The sequence below is a fragment of the Oculina patagonica genome, chromosome 13 (genome assembly GCF_052425735.1).
Source record: "Oculina patagonica isolate OP01 chromosome 13, crgOcupat, whole genome shotgun sequence".
Lineage (NCBI taxonomy): Eukaryota > Metazoa > Cnidaria > Anthozoa > Scleractinia > Oculinidae > Oculina > Oculina patagonica.
Genome location: NC_135770.1, coordinates 35866607 through 35889858, shown reverse-complemented (window position 1 = coordinate 35889858; position 23252 = coordinate 35866607). Strand labels below are relative to the sequence as shown.

At 39.3% G+C, this 23252-nt stretch overlaps 3 protein-coding genes across 4 annotated transcripts; 1 reads left to right on the top strand and 2 right to left on the bottom strand.

Annotated features, from left to right (window-relative positions):
- Positions 1 to 6: 6 nt before the first annotated feature.
- LOC144635840 (uncharacterized) lies at positions 7 to 12230 on the bottom strand. 2 transcript variants are annotated; one of them, XM_078494959.1, is made up of 7 exons: positions 12091 to 12230; positions 11906 to 11959; positions 10464 to 10613; positions 9958 to 10151; positions 4577 to 4698; positions 3881 to 4123; positions 7 to 1072 (listed from the first exon to the last, which is right to left on the bottom strand). In XM_078494959.1, exons 1-7 carry the CDS (start codon positions 12172 to 12174, stop codon positions 999 to 1001), a joined length of 921 nt encoding a protein of 306 aa, XP_078351085.1. In that variant the 5' UTR covers positions 12175 to 12230; the 3' UTR covers positions 7 to 998. The 2 variants fall into 2 exon arrangements, with proteins under 2 accessions (XP_078351085.1, XP_078351084.1); XM_078494958.1 differs by having other exon boundaries at positions 848 to 1087.
- A 1261-nt stretch (positions 12231 to 13491) lies between these two features.
- On the bottom strand, positions 13492 to 17277 carry LOC144635790 (uncharacterized). Its single transcript, XM_078494889.1, has 2 exons — positions 15446 to 17277; positions 13492 to 14765 (listed from the first exon to the last, which is right to left on the bottom strand). Exons 1-2 carry the CDS (start codon positions 17130 to 17132, stop codon positions 13627 to 13629), a joined length of 2826 nt encoding a protein of 941 aa, XP_078351015.1. The 5' UTR covers positions 17133 to 17277; the 3' UTR covers positions 13492 to 13626.
- A 618-nt stretch (positions 17278 to 17895) lies between these two features.
- LOC144635793 (uncharacterized) lies at positions 17896 to 22843 on the top strand. Its single transcript, XM_078494892.1, has 2 exons — positions 17896 to 19622; positions 21365 to 22843. The coding sequence occupies exons 1-2, from the start codon at positions 18053 to 18055 to the stop codon at positions 22483 to 22485; spliced, it is 2691 nt and encodes an 896-aa protein (XP_078351018.1). The 5' UTR covers positions 17896 to 18052; the 3' UTR covers positions 22486 to 22843.
- Positions 22844 to 23252: the final 409 nt, after the last annotated feature.

Here is a 23252-nt window from a genome sequence, read left to right as displayed (position 1 = left end):
TTCTTCAAAAACTCATTAATAATTCATAAGCCCATCAACCTATCAACTGGTCGATAATACGTCACGTGGATCGACTTTATATTGATAAAACCTCTTCCTTATTACTATGTGGTGTTTTATCAGATATAAAGTCACTGCATGTGATTTATGAATATTGATTACCAATACATCAACTGAAACAACAAATGGTGGTGAATATTTGATGTTCTTTACACATGCAGTACATTTACTTTTGTACAAAATTAATAGTACAGTTGTTAAATACAGATCCAGAAAAATTCTGTACCTTTCACCATTCTCTTTGCACACTTCTTCGCCAAATTTAATCTGCCAAAAGTTCAATGACTCAGCCGTCGTACTGGTTATGTCAGTGTCCAAGCATTGCACTTTAGAGTTGTCAGTTCTGAAGGCGCAAGGCTCGATTGCTGGACTTCGGTTTTTTCCTACCATTCTGCCATTCTCGAAAAATTTTCAAGGACCACTTCGTCACTGCCTGTGTTGACTTTGGGGTAGTACGTTCTAATAATTTTCTCTCTTCCTCGGAATTTTTAGGCTTCCGAAAAGCCCTGGAAGTGGACGCCATGTCCTCTTCGTTCAGTTCAAAACACATGTTTTTTTTTTTATGCTAATTTCCAACGCCACAGAGGCATCGATGATATGAACTCTATTGGGACACCCTTATTTAGGAATGTCTTTGAAGCCGTTCAATAAACTCGCAGATCGTGCTTCATCAAGTCTAAAACACTCGGCTGCGCCTCGTGTTTTAAACTTGATAAAGCACTCCTGCTTGTTTATTAAACATTACATAAAGAATATACAAAAGAAATTAATGTTTAACGAGTGTGTTTATATCTGATAAAAACACGGCTTAACTTTACGTCCAATTTTCTAGGCCAAAATAACCCCAAATAAACTTGATAAAATACTGCTGCTCATTAATTAAACATTACAGTAAGCTGCAGCACTATGTTAGTTTTTTTGTCTAAATAATATTACATTCATACCCTCATTGTGTTCCTGGTCACTTCCTTTTGTTCAGTCAGTTTTGCTTGTGCATCCTCTTGATCATTATCTGCTAGAAGTTTTCCTGTGATATTACAGCTTGTCATAAGTGTTATACAGTGCACAACTATTGTAACAACAGAATATCTTGAGAAGGCTTTAAAGGCTGGTTCCCACTAGCAATGTAAACAATGTAAGTGGAAACAGAAGCGGAAGCATAAGAACCATACAATCTAGTGGAAATCAAAACAACGGAAGCCACGGAAACAGAAGAAAAAGGAATCCTTCTGATTCCGATTCCATCACACTTATGATATTGTAATTGCCACTCCATTTCTTGATTTTCACTAGAAGTTGGAAGTGAATATAGGCCTAGCCTGTTATGTCCTGGATTCTTTTAAATACAAGCAATTTAAATTGTTTTTGATTATTTGAAGCGAAGGAATAGTTCCAACGCTGTGGGATGCCATTTGTGATATTAAAACCAAAAAGTTTCGGAACTCAGTAGGTTTTTATATTTCGGCTTTTACTGTTTATGTATTAAAAGTAACGGATGAAGACTGCAAAAACAACGATCCGAATGAACTGCCGAGTGAACAGCCTGACATGTGCATATGCACGTGAAAGGTCTGAACACACAGACTGAGCAGACGAAGGTCGAAAATGCAGAAAAACCATCCATAAGACTGACTGACTAGAGGGTTTACTGACTAGATGGTAAAGAAAAAAGTCCTAATAGTTATGTTTGTGTAAGTTACCGATGCAATGAGTGGCTATGGTGGTTTACTTAGTAGTGATCTGTTGTCTCTATTTAATTTTATCGCTTACAGGGTAGGTAAATTACCATTGTTAGTTAAATTGAAGAATTTATAATAGTGAGCTCACTAATAAGTTTTCCTGGATCGGAGTAGATTGTCATGAAAGCTCAGAAAGTCTGCCATTCTCGTCAGGGGCACAGTGACAGACCCCTTAGAGAGATAAATATGTCGCAAAGAGTAAGCTAGAAAAAAAGGGATAAGCGTGCACGGGAAGACGTTACACTGATCTTTTATCCGTATTGTAACGTATCGATAAACTAAAAGCCAAATCAGGGTAAATCTCTCTAAACCACGTTTCAAACTGTGATACCACAGCTGGCCCTACGTGGCTGAGCTAACTGTTATCAATCTATACCGATGAAACGTTAACAAAATGTTAAAATAAGGCAAAATGTAATGACCTAAGTTATAAAAGTTCGTTGAATGTGTTTTTAATAAATGATGAGATTATATTACTAATAAGTGCCGTAAACTAAATAAGCTTTCACAGCTATGTTTTAAACATTGCTGTTAGGATTAAATTTGGTAAATTGAATCTTTAAAAACAAAAATAACGAACTCACCATCGGAAAATTGTTTTTGATTATTTGAAGCGAAGGAATAGTTCCAACGCTGTGGGATGCCATTTGTGATATTAAGGTCATTGCCCTGAAATAGAACTGAACACAATTTTTTAACCAAACTTCGCCTACTGGTTTATTATTTCAAGGGAACTTAAATTTTGAAATAAAAAAGGGGGGTCACCAGATTCGTTTAGGAGCAGGACGACCATGTATATTCCATATAATTCCTTTATAATTCCTCTGCGAGTACTGGCAAAGTACACTTTTTTAGCGATAATTTATTTTTCAAACACATGAATTGATCTGTTTTCAATTTACAGAAAGAATTTGATCGCTACAACCAAAATATGAAAAAAAATTGATAGGTCATCAGGCTCGTTTAGGAGAAAGTGACAATTTACTTCTCTCGCGCACTAAGCCGCATAGAAAAAAGCCGCCATTTTGTTGATGTACGTGCGTGCGCGCGCGCGCTAATTATGCGTAAAATTCTGCGCAGTAAGGATGCGCAATGCAATACAGGGCAATGACCTTAAAACCAAAAAGTTTTGGAACTCAGTAGGTTTTAATATTTTGGCTTTTACTGTTTATGTATTAAAAGTAACGGATGAAGACTGCAAAAACAACGATCCGAATGAACTGCCGAGTGAACAGCCTGACATGTGCATAAGCACGTGAAAGGTCTGAACACACAGACTGAGCAGACGAAGGTCGAAAGTGCAGAAAAACCATCCATAAGACTGACTGACTAGAGGGTTTACTGACTAGATGGTAAAGAAAAAAGTCCTAATAGTTATGTTTGTGTAAGTAACCGACGCAATGAGTGGCTATGGTGGTTTACTTAGTAGTGATCTGTTGTCCCTATTTAATTTTATCGCTTAGGTAAATTACCATTGTTAGTTAAATTGAAGAATTTATAATAGTGAGCTCACTAATAAGGTTTCCTGGATCGGAGTAGATTGTCATGAAAGCTCAGAAAGTTTGCCATTCTCGTCAGGGGCACAGTGACAGACCCCTTAGAGAGAGAATTATTTCGCGAAGAGTAAGCTAGAAAAAAAGGGATAAGCGCGTGCGGGAAGACGTTACACTGATCTTTTATCCGTATTGTAACGTATCGATAAACTAAAAGCCAAATCAGGGTAAATCTCTCTAAACCACGTTTCAAACTGTGTTACCACAGCTGGCCCTACAGCGTTGGAACTATTCCTTCGCTTCAAATAATCAAAAACAATCAAAACAACGGAAGCCACGGAAACAGAAGAAAAAGAAATCCTTCTGGTTCCAATTCCATCACACTTCTGATTGTAATTGTGACTCCATTTCTTGATTTCCACTAGAAGTCGGAAGTAAATAGGGGCCTGTAATGTCCCGGATTCTTTGAATGCAAGCAATTTGATTTTCAAAACAAATTAAAAAATTTTTTTGTACAATTTCTTAAAGTTGCAATCTTATTAAATAAATGACAGTATGATAATATTTTTTAATTTCTTGAACACTGACCTGAAGGTGTTGCAGGACGAACCCTCAGATCTTTAACATGATCGTCACTAACAGATGATGAGAGAGTTGTGGTGCTGGCTTCCGAGCCAACAGACTTAGCAGGGGATTGGTCAGGTTTGTAGTGAGTAAAGTAATCTTGAAGTCCTGCCACTCTACATGCTGTTAATTGTGGTATTGACGCAAACAGTTGTGATACAGGGGCCACAACCAACGTTACTAAACTTTCGGTTTGTTCATCATCACCTGTAAAATACAATACAGGTATGTCATATTTTCTGGATCCTTGATCATGATTTATTAAAATTAAAATAGAAAACAATGGAACCCTCACTGATTTGAAATAGACAATGTATTTTTAATAGACTTGTACAATTTGAGGGTTGGCAAATGGTCCTTCAATAGTTATAAATCAATACGCATCTCACAGAATTTTAGCCAACTTTCACAGGCCTAATGCCCTCTCATATTTTTTTATTTGCCTTCTTGGAGTCTAAAAGCTAAGAACGTGTCAGGCTCACATTAAGGTGGATATTGTTAGTAACTAGTGTTAGCATTCATTCATGTTAAAGTAGAAGTCACAAAATTATAAAAAGACGAATATGAAGATGGATCGTCAATTATAACTTAAAAGGTAATATCAACAACGACAATATACCAAAACAAGTAAGTAACTTTAAAAAAATTGAAATATCCTACCATTGTCTATTGATGACACTAGAAAGCAGGACCACAGTGCTCCTTCTGCAGGAATGATTTGTTCAATGAATGAACTCATAAACCAGGCTTGGGAGTTGGATTTCATGTCTATATCCCAGAATCTGTCAGTGTTTAAGAGGGCGTCTTTCTTAGAAACACCCACTCAATTTCGCGTAAAAAATAATTTTGCCTGGAACTCTGTCAACTGAAAGACTTTACCGAGGTAAGAACTAAAACAGATTTGGTTTGATTTGAAATGATATTCTGGCCGCGTTAGAAGCCATAAAATATTTTCCCTTGTCAGCCCTCGTCACAACGTCTCGAAAATTGAAAAATAGGCACTTTTCGTAACACTGTAAAATATTTCTTTCGCATCATCTAGCCGCAAATTTTATATCAACTTGCTCATAAACCTTTTTAGTTTTCCGAGAAAGTCACAATTTGCCTCTCAATTCTCCTGGAAAGGCAAAATGGAGCGTAATATGACCACTACTAATCGCCTTCGAGCGAAGACTGTAAATTGGCTTCGATTTAGAGGCTATTTTTTAAATTTTGGGACCAACCTAATACTTCTAGCCTATACAGCCGACTAGAGTAGTCGTTAATATACAAATATGTGCAAAATCCCATGTACGTTTTCAATATTTCAAAAGTTGTGACCGTTTTTATCAGCACATGTACCAGCATTTTCGATTTTTTCGCCTATATTGAAATCGAACTCTCTCGAGCAATTTTGACACACATGCAGCCTACCTGCTTCTCATCTCGGTTTATGTCCAACGTTAGACGGTTAACAATCCCCAGATTGCTAAATCCCATAATAACTCCAGCAAATTGGTAGGTATTGCCTTCAAAACTTGAGCACCACGGCATCTATCGAGTCCCTTGTTGGCAATCGAAAGCCTGAATCCAAGGCTACATTTCGCACTAAATAACCCATTGAACACCGTTTCAGTGCCGTTTTTCTTCAAGAATCAGTCAAAAGACACTCCGAGACTGGTATTCAGAGAACATAGCCGCGATTTGAGGTCTGAATTCCGAAGAAACATCACCATTTACAGCGTACATCTCGACAATATCGATACTGTGTGATGCTGCTTCCGCAGAGGTCCGCATAAATGGGGAGACCGCTGATCGCTTGTGCCAACAAGGCAATGTCACTATAACTTTTTTAAATCAAAATTTGGAAAGCATGCGCAATTTCGAGTTTTAAATAAATCAATCCTATACAAACAGGATGGGCCCTAAGCAAACCGAGGAGCAACAGAAGGTTAAAGAATACCTTACGGCACGGTTTACACTAGGAGAAATAACTTGGCGAAAGGCGGCCCCTTCCCCATAGGCGTACAGACCGGGGAGGGGGGGGGGAAGGGGGGCTGCACCCCCCTCAAATTTTGGGCAACTCAGATTTTTTGGACAGCAAGAGAAATTTGGGCAAAGCCAGTTTTTAAAGAAGTTTTTTTTTCGAAGAGATAGATATTTTCTATTTTAAGGGGATCATTTGTTGATATACATATTTGTAATTTTTTTACTGTTGGGCACTGTACTGTAAATATCTGTCACAGTTAAACACCTGATATAGAAAGCTTCTCTGCGTTACTAAATTTTATAAAATCGACGGAGACATTCTGGAAGCCGAGCAGAAAATGTGCGCGAGTTTTCGTCGTGTGCGCGGATTAGGCTACATGTCTGTTTCAGAAATGCAAGAGAATGATCTATTTGATAAGTTTTCAGAGTTTCCTTACGTTCTTCATATCCGTGAGTGATACCTGCTACATCGTGTTCTGCAGAACGATCATTCAGAGCGTTGCGCAGATGGAAAACTTACCTCCGCAGCATGTGATGGGGCGACCACGTGTCAGTATGGCCAATTAAAAAACAAAAACAAAACAAGTGTTTCTCGTTTCCGTCCGCTTTATTTTTGGGGGCCGCCTCTCTTTTTTATTTTTGGAAAAGTTAGAACGAACAAAAACCAACAATGTTTACTTTCACTTTGTACGGAGAAAGACTATCTTTTGTCTGCGTTTAATACAAACTAAGGCCCAAAACTTTAAATCCTCGTTACACTAGGTTTGTACTGGATAGGTCAATTACCTTGCAGGATTTATTTTGGAAGTTCGCTTCTGGCCTGGAGAATTTGACGATGGAGGAAAAAACATTAGTGTCACCAATAGGTGTTTAAAGCGCTAGAGCGATTGACACTTAAATCAAGTTTACTACTACTACATCAATATTCACATATTCGAACAACACAGGTATGGAATGCAACAAAATAATAAATAATTAAAAAATAAAAAAAATTCACCCGGCCGCTCTCTTTTTTTATAGAAATCGGGACGAGAAACATTTGTTTTTTTTTTTACTTGGCCTAAATTATTACTTGCCATCGCACTTATTAGCATTTAATGGGCATGTTCCAACTCTGTAGTCAACAATGACATGGATTGTATGGTTGAAATGGTAGAGACAGCTATTTCTTTTAACGTGCTGTATGAGCTCATATGATAGATTCCTATATAAGAATTTTTCACTTCATTTGAAAGCCTATGTTGGTGCATCATATGAACCTCGTTTTTCTCGACTGTTTCGTAAAAATTTGGGCATGCAACTTGTGAGAACTTTTCAGTTTGGGCAAATGTCTCACCGTCCCCCCTGGCAAAAATTGCCGGTACGCCTATGCCCTTCCCAAGTTGCAGTAGACATGCGAAATACCAAAAATGAAGACAATGAACGTATGTTTACAAGAACAGAGTGGCTGACGAAGAGCCAAATCCAGCGCTTTTTCTCCCGACTAGCAGCAAAACGTCGCAAGGATCAGGGTGTGGTCGGAATGTCACCCGATGACGAGAAAGATGTCCGATGCCTCCAGGAAAATTCCAACAGACAAGTTCTGGTAGACGAGGTTAATAAAGAAATCAACGTCTCGCATCCCATCTGCTACGACACGTATGACCTCTGTGAACGTTACCACAGCAACACGCTTCAAAAATTTTAATGTGGTCATGCTGAAAGCCATCTGTAGCCACTTTGAGATTCATGTAAAATCAAAAGAAAAAAAGCAACTTCTGATAGATAAGGGGACGGATATGATTCGTGAATGTGAATGTGTTTCTGACTAAACCATGTTAAACATCCCGTAAGAGTAACAGACAGTTGTTGAATAATTCTGGGGGGGGGGACTGCGATGGACTAGCATTCCATCTAGGAGGGAGTAGAAAAATTCTTAGCCGCTTAATGCTATCGAAACCGGGATAAGCTGAAACAGTATGGGCCATTTGGCTCGATGCTTCGCTTTTAAAATATATTTATTTATAGGATTGATTTCTTTAAAACTGCCTTGTTGGCACAAGCGATCAGCGGTCTCCCCATTTATGCGGACCTCTGCGGAAGCAGCATCACACAGTATCGATATTGTCGATTTGTACGCTGTAAATGGTGATGTTTCTTCGGAATTCAGACCTCAAATCGCGGCTATGTTCTCTGAATACCAGTCTCGGAGTGTCTTTTGACTGATTCTTGAAGAAAAACGGCACTGAAACGGTGTTCAATGGGCTATTTAGTGCGAAATGTAGCCTTGGATTCAGGCTTTCGATCGCCAACAAGGGACTCGATAGATGCCGTGGTGCTCAAGTTTTGAAGGCAATACCTACCAATTTGCTGGAGTTATTATGGGATTTAGCAATCTGGGGATTGTTAACCGTCTAACGTTGGACATAAACCGAGATGAGAAGCAGGTAGGCTGCATGTGTGTCAAAATCTGCTCGAGAGAGTTCGATTTCAATATAGGAGAAAAAATCGAAAATGCTGGTACATGTGCTGATAAAAACGGTCACAACTTTTGAAATATTGAAAACGTACATGGGATTTTACACATATTTGTAGATTAACGACTACTCTAGTCGGCTGTATAGGCTAGAAGTATTAGGTTGGTCCCAAAATTTAAAAAATAGCCTCTAAATCGAAGCCAATTTACAGTCTTCGCTCGAAGGCGATTAGTAGTGGTCATATTACGCTCCATTTTGCCTTTCCAGGAGAATTGAGAGGCAAATTGTGACTTTCTCGGAAAACTAAAAAGGTTTATGAGCAAGTTGATATAAAATTTGCGGCTAGATGATGCGAAAGAAATATTTTACAGTGTTACGAAAAGTGCCTATTTTTCAATTTTCGAGACGTTGTGACGGGGGCTGACAAGGGAAAATATTTTATGGCTTCTAACGCGGCCAGAATATCATTTCAAATCAAACCAAATCTGTTTTAGTTCTTACCTCGGTAAAGTCTTTCAGTTGACAGAGTTTCAGGCAAAATTATATTTTACGCGAAATTGAGTGGGTGTTTCTAAGAAAGACACCCTCTTAATGTTTAAAGTAAACGGAAATGATCAATAAATGATTCAGCATAATTTTCTAAAGCAAGCTTTCAGCTCATTGTAATTAGAACATTGCACTTTATAAATTAAAGAAAAATTGGACCCGGCTGGAAATAAAATATAAATTCTGTTGACATCCATAAATTACATACATACATACATACTTTATTGACGCTCCCTAAAAAGGGTTTTACTACCTTATTATAGGAAATTAACGATACATGTTGTTAACGCGAATTTCAAAAATTCGCGTTAATTTTATGTATGTTAACTTTTTTACTATAAGCATTTGACCAGAACTTTTCCTAAATTCGCGTTAATTTTATTACACGTAAATTTTGTTCGCGTTGTTTAAATGCCCTGTTATATTCCTATAATTAGGTATACTATTAAAATACTAGACCCTGTTTAGCTGATTTTTGCAACCCTTTACTAGACTAAACACCGAAAATCGCTACCCTATCCCAGACTTGCACACTTTGAGAACTGTATTACTATTTGTGTTTTTAATGGAAAACCATCTGTCAACAACATTGCCGCGATGATTTTATTTACATTTTAAGAAGGCCTCTTCCTCTTCTGAGTTTCTATTTCTATTCTGGACTTAATTCTTCATACTACTGATCAGTTTTTCGGCAAATGCTACCCTATTCTAGACCAAAACTCACTGATTTCTTTACCCTATCCCAGACTAAACTGCTTGAAAACCATACCCTTCACAGCGGCACATACCTATTTATAGCTCATATATGGGAGTGCCCCTCCCCCGGGGGAAAACCACTGATTGCGAAACTGAATGTTGACAAGCTGCAAATTATTTACTTTATGTACAGTTATTGATTTTTTCACCATGTCACTTAACAAATACATGTATACAAATTATGACAAGACCTAATAATAAATATATTAGGACATTTAGAGAGGAAGCCATATCAGCTTTAGCTGGCTTTCATGCAGGTCCTCTATCCAGGTCAAATTAGAAAATGTGTCAGTATTACATGTACATTGTACTTGCCTTGAATAAATTGCATTGACCTCTCCACCAAAACATTCCCGTAACTGACGGACAGTCCTTGCAATGATACTGGAGCAGTTGAATGAGACTGAGATGACATCTTGATTGGTTGCCATGGTAACCTTTGACACATCCTTTACGGAAGGATCCCACTCCATCAACAGACCGGGCTGTTTTAGGATATTTATAACTTCCTGTTGAAGACAAATTAATAAATGAATTAATAAAACTGCTGTAGTAATGCCACATGTGTTTTGTGTAGTTGATTAGAAATTAATATAATACACAATATAATTGTGTACTTATTTGTGTGCCTAACCAATCTGAATCAAAACACCTGCAAAGCAATAAGAGGTACAATGTATGCAGAAGGCAAAAGCCACATGTAGCCCTCTCTGCAGATTGCACTCTCTCAAATGCAGGGTATTATAAAAATATACCTTGTTTAACACAATACATAACTATTTTTATAATACTTAATATAGTATTATAAAGTTGTTTCTAACCCGCTTGGATGCTGGAATGATTCCAGAACATGCATAGATTATTCCTGGCACCCAGTGAGGTGCACTGCTGCCCAAGTCCTTTTGCCATACTCTTAAACCACTATCAATTGTCTGGAGATGCCAGCCCTTTGAGTTCGTAGGAGGAACATGCTAAGAAACAGATACAGACTGTTAGTTGTTGACAGACAAACCAACAGATGGACCGACGGACAGACAGACTGGCTGACTGATTGATGGAATTGCTGACTGACTGACTGACTGGTGGACTGATTGACTTATTTGCTGACTGACTGACTGACTGATTGATTGACTGATTTGCTGACTGACTGACTGATTGATTGATTGACTGATTTGCTATCTGGCTGACTGACTGACTAACTTATTTGCTGACTGACCACTGACTGACCGACTGACCGACTGACTGACTGACTGACTGGCTGGCAGGCAGGCAGGCAGGCTGGCTGGCTGTCTGGCTGGATGGCTAGCTGACTGACTGACTGAGGGACGGACTGGCAGGCTGGCTGGCTGGCTGGCTGGCTGACTGACTGACTGACAGAGGGACGGACAAACGGACGGACAGATAGGGAGGGGGTCAGAGGGACTGACTGACTGACTGACTGATTGACTGATTTGCTGACTGACCGACTGACTGACTGATTGATTGACTGATTTGCTGACTGGCTGACTGGCTGACTGGGTGGTTGGCTGGCCGACTGACTGCCTGATTGGCTGGCTGGCTGGCTGGCTGGCTGGCTGGCTGGCTGACTGACTGACTGACTGGCATGACAGGCACTAGGAGAAATACTCTTAGTTGCTTGAAGTTACAATTACGTCAATAAAGGCAGTCATTGTTGGACAGTGGCTGCTAAGCCCATCAAAACTCTCGAAATTTGTGCACTATGCAATGCTCAACTTTTTATTGATAATTATGTTAGTAGAATATATATGTTGTGAATAAGTCTGCATGACATGTTGTATAACTGGATGCATGGCTGTCTTTGCAAGTATGTACATGCAAAGACAAGCATTTTATTATCCGAAAAATTTAACATCGTCCTCAATAGATTTTTGTGTAAAATGTTGATAATGTTTAGTGAGTATGTTCATGATTAAAGTGTCTAAACGTCATCCTCGTTGATGTCAGCTGTGGTGAATACAATTAATATTTAAATAATCCATTATTTATTGAGGTTTCTTCGACACAAGCACTTCTTGTTCATGAACAACACTTAGTTGATAAAAAAACTCTTTTACTAGTAAAATGATTTGTAATTACAAGAACATGGTTTGTCACCAAAATCAAAATTAGTAAACAAAGGAACGGTGCAGCTTACTATAAAATTCACAAATCGCTCTTGATTCAAATCATTTATACGCTTTGAATATTATGCAAAGATTGATTTCAATGCAGTAAACAACATTTTAATGATCAAAACACGTACCTTCTTAATGAATTTTACTTTGTCCTGTGCAGGTGTTGAATCTTGAAGATTTCCCTGTGAAGTTTTATGAAAGAATCATTTGTGCGGCAAACTTGATCACAAGTTTTATAGCATGCGCTCAGCTGATCTTTGATCGACTAAAAACTTGCATAAAAATTCAGAGCAAGAGGTTTGAATTGACTCACCTTTCGAAAGAACAGCGCAAAGGTGAAAAATGCAACTACTACGCTTGTCAAAAACAGATATAAAAGCCACAAAAGAGAGAACATTGCCTCTCAACAAGCAGAATTCCTTCGCACTACCTTCGCCGTATGTCAGAGTTCGAAGGCTGATTATGAGCCCACGAACATCTACAGTCAACAGACGGTAAACCCGCGACTTCCGGTATCAAAGTTCATATTTCGTGCACCACGAGATCTTGAGCAAAGTTAAAAATTTTACTCTTTGGACCTGAAACAATGCTTATAAACACTGAGGAAAGATAATGTGTATAGAGGAGCAACTCTTTTAGGTCCAGGCAAGTTTGTCAACTTGTTATCAATAATAATCTATTCCCAAAAAAACTGGTGACCTAGTAATAGCTCTGAGCTCCAGCTTTGGGCTATTCGTGCCCAGTTTCTACTCAGGAAGTAGGCAGTGGTGGATCTAAGCGAGGGACCTTGTGGGGGGGGGGGGGGGCGGCAGGGCCCCACCTAAATTTTAGGCCAAAAAGAGGCCCATAAGGCCAAGAAAAATTATTTTCAAGAGCCCCCCCCCCCCCCCCCATTCCAGGGTTTCGACGATCAGGACCCCCACTTGTCTGAAGGTCTGGATCTGCCACTGGCATCTGCTGTCAATCAAACACTTTCAGTCAAAATAATCAGTCATGGGTTTCCTCAAGAAAAGTAATTCATAAAAACACTGTACATTCTGTAACCTTATTTCAAGAGTGGAAGTTTAATTCAAATGGAGAAAAAATTAAATGTATATTGTGACCTTTTTGAGGGAAGGAATGCAGCTTTGATCAGTAACTGTTTTGACTGTATATGCAGCACATTGTGAAATCAATATTTATGATGCGCAGCCTGTTTCATTATTCTACAAATGGCAAAAAACTTTAAGCTAGGAAGCAGTTTATATAGTCTCCTTCGCAGACGTTATTTGGGACATCCTATACCGTAAAATTCCGGTTATAAGCACCCCCCCCCCCCCAGTTATAGGCCATCTACCTTGAAACCAAAAAATACATCCGATTATAAGTCCCCCTTTGCCAGATGAAAGTACTGAACAGGGCTAATTGTTGCTTTATTGTGCGTTTCAAAACGTTTTTTTATTATTCTGCCTGTAAGCTAGCCCTACCGGATATAAGCCCCTCTGCTTATAATCCCGCACAAAACCACTTACAAAGTTGTATAAGCCCAGGGCTTATAACCGAAATTTTATGGTATAACGACTGCGAAGGACACTATCGATTATAAGACCTTTCACTAATTTTTGACACTCAGGTCTTGTAGGTTTTGGCCAAGAAAGCTACAAATGGCACACATCAGACATAAATCATGAAACTGTATTTATTATTAATATATTCTATAATTTGTACAAATTATGCATTTAATTAAAAGGAAACTAAATTTCTAAAAAGAAATACGGATAGCTTTCACTAATAAAATTCACATGAACTGTCAACAAAATGAATGTCACAGTTTCTCTGTTCATTCAATGACACCAACACATGTAATGAATTATTTTGTATTCCTATAAATAACAAAGAGGCATTCCTTGCCACATGCTATAAAATGTTTTAGTCTTTCTACTGTTTCTTGGTGAACACATGTGTTTAAGTCCTGGAGTATTTCATTCAATCTCTCTGTAATAAAGAACAGCCTTTCAAATTCCCATGCCAGTCTCTTGTTGGGAGAATCTTTCATGAAGCTCAGTACAATTGCTAAACCTTCCAGTGCAAGGAGTGCCTGAAATTTGAAACTGAATGCTTCTTGCAAAATCTGGGCTGTGATGTTCTCAGCAAGGCTATTCAATCGCCTTTCAGCACAACTTCTCCATGGTTTGTCCTGTTTCAGTTTAGGCAAAAATGTTCTATAGATCTGTAGTGTGTTTTCGAGTTTGTCCAGGTCTTTGTTAACTTTGTTTATCTGGGTTGTTGATCTGGCCATTCGGCTTGTTACGGCAAAATGTTCGTAGGATCTTAAATGCTTTGTATTTACAGGCAGCTCAACTTGCCGTTGCATCACTTTTTCTTTACAAACATGATCATAGTCCCACTTTTGCAGGCACCACCAACAGAATTCTTGATTGCACAGACCACAGTGCATGTGGTTACAGCCAGGACCTTTTTCTATGGGATAGTGGCAAAAGGGACAATTTTTGACATCTACACTCATGATCAATGCAACGTTTTGGCTGTTTTCAACCATTTTGGCGTATCTTTCATTTTTCTGCCTAAAGACAAGAGCCTTTTCGCACGTGGCAGGCCAGTGAGCGTCTTCCTGGCACTTGAAGCACCACATGGTACCACAGACACACACCACTGGGAAAGGCGGGACACTGCTTTTATGAGCCACTGAGCTGTCTTGTGGTCTTGTTGCCTTGACTACCAAATTGCATTTGTCTGCAGGGCACCATTTCCATTCAGGGTCCATTTCCAGGGACGTTTCCAGCCTCTTTGTCAGATGCCTTCCATACAGTGATGGCACAAGTGACATCAAGGTGACATCATCGACTGCTGAGTTGCACTCATACCCAGGGCACTGCAGATCTGTGTGGCCATGTTCAATCTGGGTCTTCAAGTGAGCTCTCCAGCAACTTTTGCAGAACTTGTGGCCACAGGAAGTCAAGGAAGTATGACAGGAGGTAAGACTGGAATCTGAAAATATGACAGAAAACATGGGTTATATTAGAATTTAAATTACTTGTATAAAGAAATAAAATTTGTACATGTACATTGGAAATCAACTGTAGGCTCAAAGCCAGTTTACGTGAATACCACAACAAATGATTGAGGATTCTATCTTGCAGCAAGCTCATCAGTAGGTATTTTACAAAGCACTGACCAAGCCACTGTATGAACATTTTTCAGACCAGTGGACTAAACTACTTGGTAATCTTACCTCCAGCCCTCTATTTAAACCTTTTCACAGTAAAAATCCACTATTTTAAAAATGGGAAAATAAGACATAAAACACAGAGTTTGTATGGAAATTTCAAGGGGTTTGATGTCAACTCACTTTCATAAAATTGAATATCTGTGTTAAATAATGATGAGTCGTATAAAACTTTAAAGATTAAGCAAATGATTTAACTGATGAAATGTGAGGGATATGGCCTGGGTGGGAAACCTGTATAAACATTTTTAGTTTTCCATACACATCCCTCAAATTACATCATGTTACTAGATGTTTTTTTATTTGGAATTCATTCCTCTTCATTTTAAGAAACATAAAATTAAACTGCAAACAAAATTGTTTCCTGAGGGACTAGGGAAGTGATGAAGAGAACACTGTAATGTAGAACAGAAAACGAAGAACTTTTCAAATACTAACTTACCATTGTACTGGAGTTCCATGAAACATATCCCACACTCGTGTTGACAATCGTCACCTGTTCCAACTACATGAGCATTTTCTGATGGGCCTTTCTCCTTCTTTGCCAGGGATTTTCTAATCTCTTGCAGTGCTCTCTTCAATGAAAGCGCCTTAGAGTTCCATCTGAACAGTTCCGCAAAGACATCTAGGGACAGTTTTGGTTGCCTTGGTTCAGATAAGTCAGCTTTGTTGTCAGTGTTTGGACAGAAACAGCTTTTAGCAATGTTCACGACTTCCTTTAGACTAAAAACATCTCCCTCAGCACTGCTGGCCTTGATCTTAGAAATGAACTCTGCCAAGACGGATTCATGCATACCTTCTTCATCGCAAACCACAACTGTGCTCGCCTGGACATTCACATTGTTTGCATCATGCGTCAAACAATCAAGTTGGAACAGAGTGAAAATCTCTCCATTGTACTGTGAGGATTCAGGTGTTGCATTAAGAATGAAAGACCTTGGTAAGCTTGCAGCTTCCTTGTACATTTCACCCCATTTTTCCTTCAGCGAAGCGGGACTGGTTTCACTGCGAGTTAGAACAAGAGAAACACATTGTTCACAAGAATCTTCTGAGAGTTCCAGACATTTTGAAGACAGATCAGTTGGTAATAGCTGGTCATGGTCTGGTGTGTGGTGTTGCGTGTCTGGTCTGCTGCTTCCGGTAGCAGATTGTAAGGACAGATTGGGATCAGATGGCAGTGTTTCGTCTTGTATGTAGTGTCGGACGCCTCTCCTTCCTCTTCCCCTTCCTCTTCCTCGTCCTCCACGAAATCCACCCCTTCCACGTGAACGCCAAAAATCATCTCCAGCCCAGTCTTCCGAGTCATAAGAACCATCTTTGTAATCAAATGAAGTTTCCTGAATCTGCGCCAAAAGCTCTTGATGTGCATTGTACATATCATCACCACTTTTAACGTAAATGCAATCTCCTTTACTAGATGTAAGTTCCTTGCTTTCTGCAGTTTCTGTCTTTATTTTTTCACTGTGTTTTTTCTTCTTTTTAGAGGAATTCTTTAAAAGCAATCCTAAATCAAGTGTCACAGTTCTGTCAATATTGCTAGAATAAGATTGTCCACTGAAATCTTCCTCTATGTCATGACAATATGGGTCTCGTTCGCAGTCCTCATCAAAGTCGTCTTCGATATTCCAGTTGACAAAGGAAGATTTTTTCCTTGAGCCGAGGTGTGAGGTCTGCCTCTTTCGCTGTTTCTCATTTTGCCATGATCCCGAAGGAAAGGGGTAAGTTACTTCGTATTGCGTTTTCATTTCTTCAACGTCACTAAGCAGATCTTTAGCTCGGGCAAACTTGCGTTTCGATTTTCGAGTTGTGCTGTTCTTGGAGTTGTATACAGAGAAACAGTCCGGTCGATCGACCTTCCCCTCGTTCGTGTATCGCTCAACCAAAACAACTTCTTCCTTCTCGATTTCTTCAACAGAGTTTTCCTTGATTACTTCTGGAAGAAGCCAGCGATTCTGCTTACCTAACGAGAAGGTGATGACTTCAAACTCTCCTTCTTCGGGGTTCCCTCCAGAGAAAGCTGTAGTTTGAACCAGAAGTCCTTCTGATCGTTTGCCACGAACTCGTCCTAAACGTGTGGAACGAATTGTTCGTCCGTTGTTCACGCCGAATTTGCCAGTTTTCCAAACCATGGTTGTAATTTCTCTTACTGTTAACCGTTGTCTCTAAACAAGGAATAGCTGTAAAGAGAGAAGTGGCTCCTTTTGTAACCCCAAAAATCCATTACTAAGCAAAATTTCTAATTGTCAGGGAAATGGTGGTGCAACACCGGCAAAACGAAAACAAAAATGGCGAACTCTTCATAAAAGCACGTTTCTGATTGGCTGTGAAGATTATTATCCAATCATAAGATGCGAACTATCGAGTAAGAATTTTATTTTTAGACCAAAACGTTTTGTACAGCACCAACTTTGTTCCCAGTGCCCGGGAATTCAGCTCGAAGATTTTAGCGAGTTGGGCGAAAATCGCTAAATTTAGCTCGCTAAAATTTTGTTTCAGTCAAATTTAATACTCGTTGAATTTAAGTGCCTCCATCTCACCCCAGGGGAAAACAAATCTTGAAAAATTCTTTAAAAAAAGGTAACTTCTGTTTTCAAATGCCACCGGGAACGTCAGCATAAAAGCTTATCCTGGGTGCCAGAGGGTTTTTTTTTGCGGCGACAAAGAGCGGCGAAGCGGCGATCGTTCATCATCATAAGCTGTAGTTTGAACATCTTTTCAAAAGCTAGCTATCTTTTACACACTGTACTGGATAACCAAACGTCACGCATCGAGTCACGCAATATTTTGAAAAGTGTTACTAAAAATACTTTTTTATTGTGGCACAGATGGTACGGATGATATAAGTGGACAAAACAGTCTAAGCCAATCACAGATTCGCTATAAATGCTAATCAAAGTTGCACCACCGTGAAGAAATACGGCTTTTCACAATGGCGCTCACCGGCTATAAAAAAAGAATTTTCGACTTCTTTATCAGTTCTCAGTCGTTTCCATTAGGTGCAAAAGATATACAGTTTTTAGACAACGGTTAGGAGTAAAATTTTACAGCTATGGAGGGGAAACATGGAAGATCCGGCGCTCGCAGTGGAAGAACCATTCGTTCTCGCTTCGCTCAATCCCGAGGAAATAGATCTGAGGGACTTCTGATACACTCTTCATTCCACACTTGTTCCAGTAAAGGAGGTCAAGATGAAGAAGAGGTCGTTACCTACTCGTTAGGTAAACAGAATCGCTGGCTTCTTCCCGAAGTAATCAAGGCTGGATTCGATGATCGCGAAGAAGTTGTTTTGGTCGAGCGCTACACGAACGTTGGAAATAAAAAGCGTGGTCGGTCAGACTGCATCTCTGTTTTCAACTCCAAGAGCGGCACCATTCGCAAACCAAAACGAAAGCTTGCACAGGCTAAAGACCTACTCGGGGACAGCGACGAAGTGAAAGCACGGTATGAGGTGGCTTACCCGCATCCCTCGGGATCAAGGTTAAAAAGCGCCAAGAGACCCGAGGGTCATCTTGGGAAACGAAAGAAAAATTCTTTTGCCAACAGCATCGTTGAAGAAGATGACGACCTTAGTGAAATTGAGTACCTGGACAGCGAAGGGGAGGAGGATTTCAGTGAGCAGATTACAGACAGCTCCTCCCGACTCGATTTAGATTTGTTGATAAACATGTCATCTAAAACCTCTCCAGGATTGCACGCTGGTGAAATGAGCACTTCAAAAAGCATGAAATGCACACAGCATGAACAGAGTCAGCTAGAAGGAAAATGTATCTATGTTGAAAATGATGAGGAAATGCAGGAAAAGCATCTGGAATTCTTAGCTCAGATCAAGGCTGGTGACTCACTACTCGACACCAGAGATCTGCAGATTAAAAACAATCAATCATCAAAGCCAAAAGAACAGAAACGTAGACGTAGAGCAAGAAATCTGGATAACAAGTCAAGCAATGAGTCAGTACCACCAGCGGAAATCTGTTCTATTCCAATTGAACCTGTTCATCGAGATGTCTGTGAAAGTGTCGTCATCAAATTGAGAAGGCAGGAAATCACCCCAGCAGCTCTAGCAGAACAATGGAGTCACATGTACAAGGAGGGTGCCAGCTACCCAAGAGCTTTTATTCTGAATGTAACACCACTTATATCCCTCTCCAACAGCAAGGAAGCCTTCATTGTGTTCAGGGTGTTTGAAGACCATGGAAAATACAACTCTGGTGAAGCAAAAGCCCTTGTCAGCATGGTTGTTTGTAATGAAAAGAACAACACTGAGAAAACACTGGCAGATTTCATCTCTCAGATCGAATGCAGGAGTGCTGAACAAGAAATCTGGACCCTTGAAGATATTGCTAATGTAGCAATTTGTTTTCTAGAGGGACATTTGAATAATGCTAATGGAAAGGCAGACTACAAAGAGCCACGGAAGCCAAGGCTGTCACTGGATGTTTTTACCAATCTGTTTGGATGGAAGTCTAGGACATTCTCATCACAAGGAGCAAAGCAACAAGTCAAAGAATGTCTTGCCAAGGTCAATGGAACAACAACAGCATCTGCAGCTGCAGTATCAGATGGTATTCAGAGGATACTGGAATGTGAGATCTGCTTCCAGGAGATCATGATGCACGAAGGTGAGCTAATTTATATGTATGTGTAATGTGTTGTTCCAGAAGATGTCCATACTGCTCCCACAGAAGGGATTGGAAATTCCTGGGTGTGGGGGTTCTCAGAGACCAAAAACTTTGAAGGAAATATATGAAGCTCAATTGGAATTTCCAGAGGGGTTGGGGTGGGGGTCTTAAGAAAACTCCCTTCCGTGGGGGAGGTATGAAAAATGTTTGGAACTACACAATAAAATTATGTAACCAGCAACTGTTAATTGTTTACCAGCAAATATGTACATGTGACTGTGTGAGAGCACTAGCCGTGACAAAAAAGGGGCTGTACATGTAGATCACATGCCCAGGGGGGGTACTCTGGCTTGTAAATGACGGGGGTGATCGAAGGATTTTTTTGAGTTTGAAATTTTCGATTCCGGGATTTCTTTGGGTTGGAAAATTTGGCAGGTATTTTTTTGGGTGACTTGATTAAATAGCGGTTTTTGGGGGGTTTTAAAAACAAACTTGGCGTGGCCTTGGCGTAATTATGGTATGATGAATAAACAAACACGATCGTTCAATTTTTTATGGTTTTCTTGGGTTATATAATTGCCCCTCCTGGCAATTTAGGGATAATTTGACAAGGCATTTTTGGGGGGATTATTTTTGGTCCAGGGATTTTTTGGGTAATGTCGGAAGACTAAGGGATTTTTTTGGGTCCTGAGTTTTGCCTCCATTCAATCATCCCCGTCATCTACAAGCCGGAGTACCCCCGCTGAGATCACATGTTGCAGAGAAAAAATTAGTTTGACCTTGAGAGTGTTAAAACTCATGAACTCTGTACTGTCAGTGATCACTGCAATGTGTGTTCTTGAGACTGCATGACCTTATATCTGCAGCTTTAAAACACACTTACTTTTATTATTGAAAATATATGTAGTAATGAACTTGAGTCAGTTTGTTGTCAATTTATTATGATCAGATTGGATACTAGCAAAAAATTATTAAAATGTACTAAGGAGAGTCTGGAAAATAATTGTCGTGTGTCCAATTTTATCTGTTCAAAATTATTCGTAAAACAATAAGGTTATGGAAATACGATGAACTAATTTGTCTGCAAACCAGTTTCCAGTACAATACTAACTATATGGTTCTTCAACTTACAAATTGCTTAACTAAGTTCTGTATTATATAATGTTAACCTTGAAATGGCGAATACTTACCAATTATTCACTGATGTGCCGCTGATGTTGAGGTGAATGGTGGTGGATTTACCGAGTCAGGAAGCGGCAAGTTAAATTAATATCCACCACATTCACTGACACCAAGGTGAATAGTTGTTTTAGTATACAAATGTATACAACACATGTTGAATGACTGGTGGACCAAAACATTACTTTCGGTAACCAAAGCAACACAGCAAGCCATTTTGTTTCACTAGTAGTAATTATGTTTGAATGTACTCACTGTAATCGTCAATGTAATTTTTGTGTGTGTGTACAAGCTTCTTTTTTTTTTTGTAAGTAGCGTATCGATTATGTAATGTCCTGTTTTATGTAAATGCATTAATAAAAAAAAATAAAAATAAAAAAAGCCATTTTGTTTCTCTTTAGCTGCTTGGAGGTTAATAGTACTTTGCTAATCACCTCTGAGTTAACCAATCAGGGCGTGCAACAGAACTATTTACTTGTGTGGTGTATACTTAAACTTTTTATTGTTGTGGAGAATGGTGGTGTTGATTTCCATATTCCTCATCAAACAATGTTGTATTTCAGATTCTGATGTTGCTGCCTCTTATCTGTCCTTGACTGCCTGTGGCCACAACTACTGTAATGACTGCTGGAAAACTCACTTGAGGACCCAGATTGAGCACGGCCACACAGATCTTAGGTGCCCTGGGTATGAGTGCAACTCAGCAGTTGATGATGTCACCTTGATGTCACTTGTGCCGTCATTGTATGGAAGGCATCTCACAAAGAGGCTGGAAACGTCCCTGGAAATGGACCCTGAATGGAAATGGTGCCCTGCAGACCAGTGCAAGTTGGTTGTCAAGGCAACAACACCACATGTTAGCAGTGTCCAACCAGTCCCAGTGGCATGTGTCTGTGGTACCATGTGGTGCTTCAAGTGCCAGGAAGACGCCCATTGGCCAGCCACGTGTGAGGAGGCCCAGGTCTTCAGGCAGAAAAATGCATCTTATGCGCAGATGGTGAAGACTGAGAAGAAAAAGGTGCTGATTACAAGTGTTCAAGTGAAGCATTGTCCCTTCTGTAACTACCCTGTGGAGAAGGGCATGGGGTGTAATCACATGACCTGCATCTTGTGCCGAAATGAGTTCTGCTGGGATTGCCTGCAGAAGTGGGGATACCATCACGAGTGTAAATCACTTGTTGGTTTGCGAAAAATTCTACTGCCAAAAAAATTTGTTCATGTTTCCTATGAACACGTTGCAGTTACAAGCCGAGTTGCCAGAACAGCAAGTCTAATATGTAAGATTCACAGGAAGCTTGACAAGATAGAAGAAGGAGTAAACATTTATGCAGAATGTTTTCCCCTGAAGCCAGATTTAAAGAAGACAAGTCATACAGAGAAGAGATTGAAGCTTCTGTGCGAGAACAAGGTTACCAATCACTTGAAAGAAGTGTTTAATTTCAAATTTCAGGCTCATCTAGTTCTGGAAGGTGTGGCAATTAGTCTGTCTTTTTCAAATGGCACAGCTTGCAGTAAGAAACTTGCTATGGAATTTAGCAGACTGCTGTTTATTGTGGAAAGAATGGATGAGATCCTGAAAGACTTGAATCACTGTCTTGTAAAGAAAGAGAGTTTGTCTAAACTTAAGAGTTTTGTTAAGTTTGGAAAAAAATGCATCCTTTTAATTGGAAGAAATACAAAATGAATTTATTTTGACTGTTGCTTTTAGTAAATATTGAAAATGTATGTTAAAATAATTCCATCTTGATTAGGAAAAATAGCTTCAATAGAAACCAGTATTTTTTTTTTTTGTCAAAACATGAGAAACATCTGTATGAAGGTAGTTTTTAGTTGACCTTACCCAGAAGGGATAAAATTGGCTCTTCATCAAATTCTTCCGAAGGAAAAATAGAATATGTGTGATGTTCTGAATAAGATAATGTTGTTGTTAATCATTGGGAATTGTTTTAAATTTAGTTATGGAGTATATGCATGCCATAGTTTTCACTTTAATGAAAATGTTCAGTCAGGATAGAAGCTTGGTAATAAAATATGTGTGTTTTTTATTTCTGTCCTATTGTTTTTATTTATGGTTTGACTAAGGGTGGCTTATTTATTTGTTTATTTTTATACATGATTTTAGGGTAGGCAGGGTTAAGAAAAATAGGGTGTTGCTTCAAAACAAGACATCAGCTTGGAGGCAATAGAATGAATGGTTTAATACTACTTAAAAAATTGTTTTCCTTTTCAGAAATTGTAGTTGGTTGTAATTACCAATTATCTTGGAAAGGGAAAGGAGGGCATGGAGCAAATTGGGAGGGGGAGAGTTCTTTTATGGTGTTTTTTCATGTATTTGTTATTTTAGAGGAGGCAGCGTGGCCAAGTGGTTAGAGCGTCGGACTTGTAATCCGGAGGTCGTGGGTTCAAGTCCCGTTCTGACCACTAGCTGGTGTTGTTCTCGGTAGTCCCGAG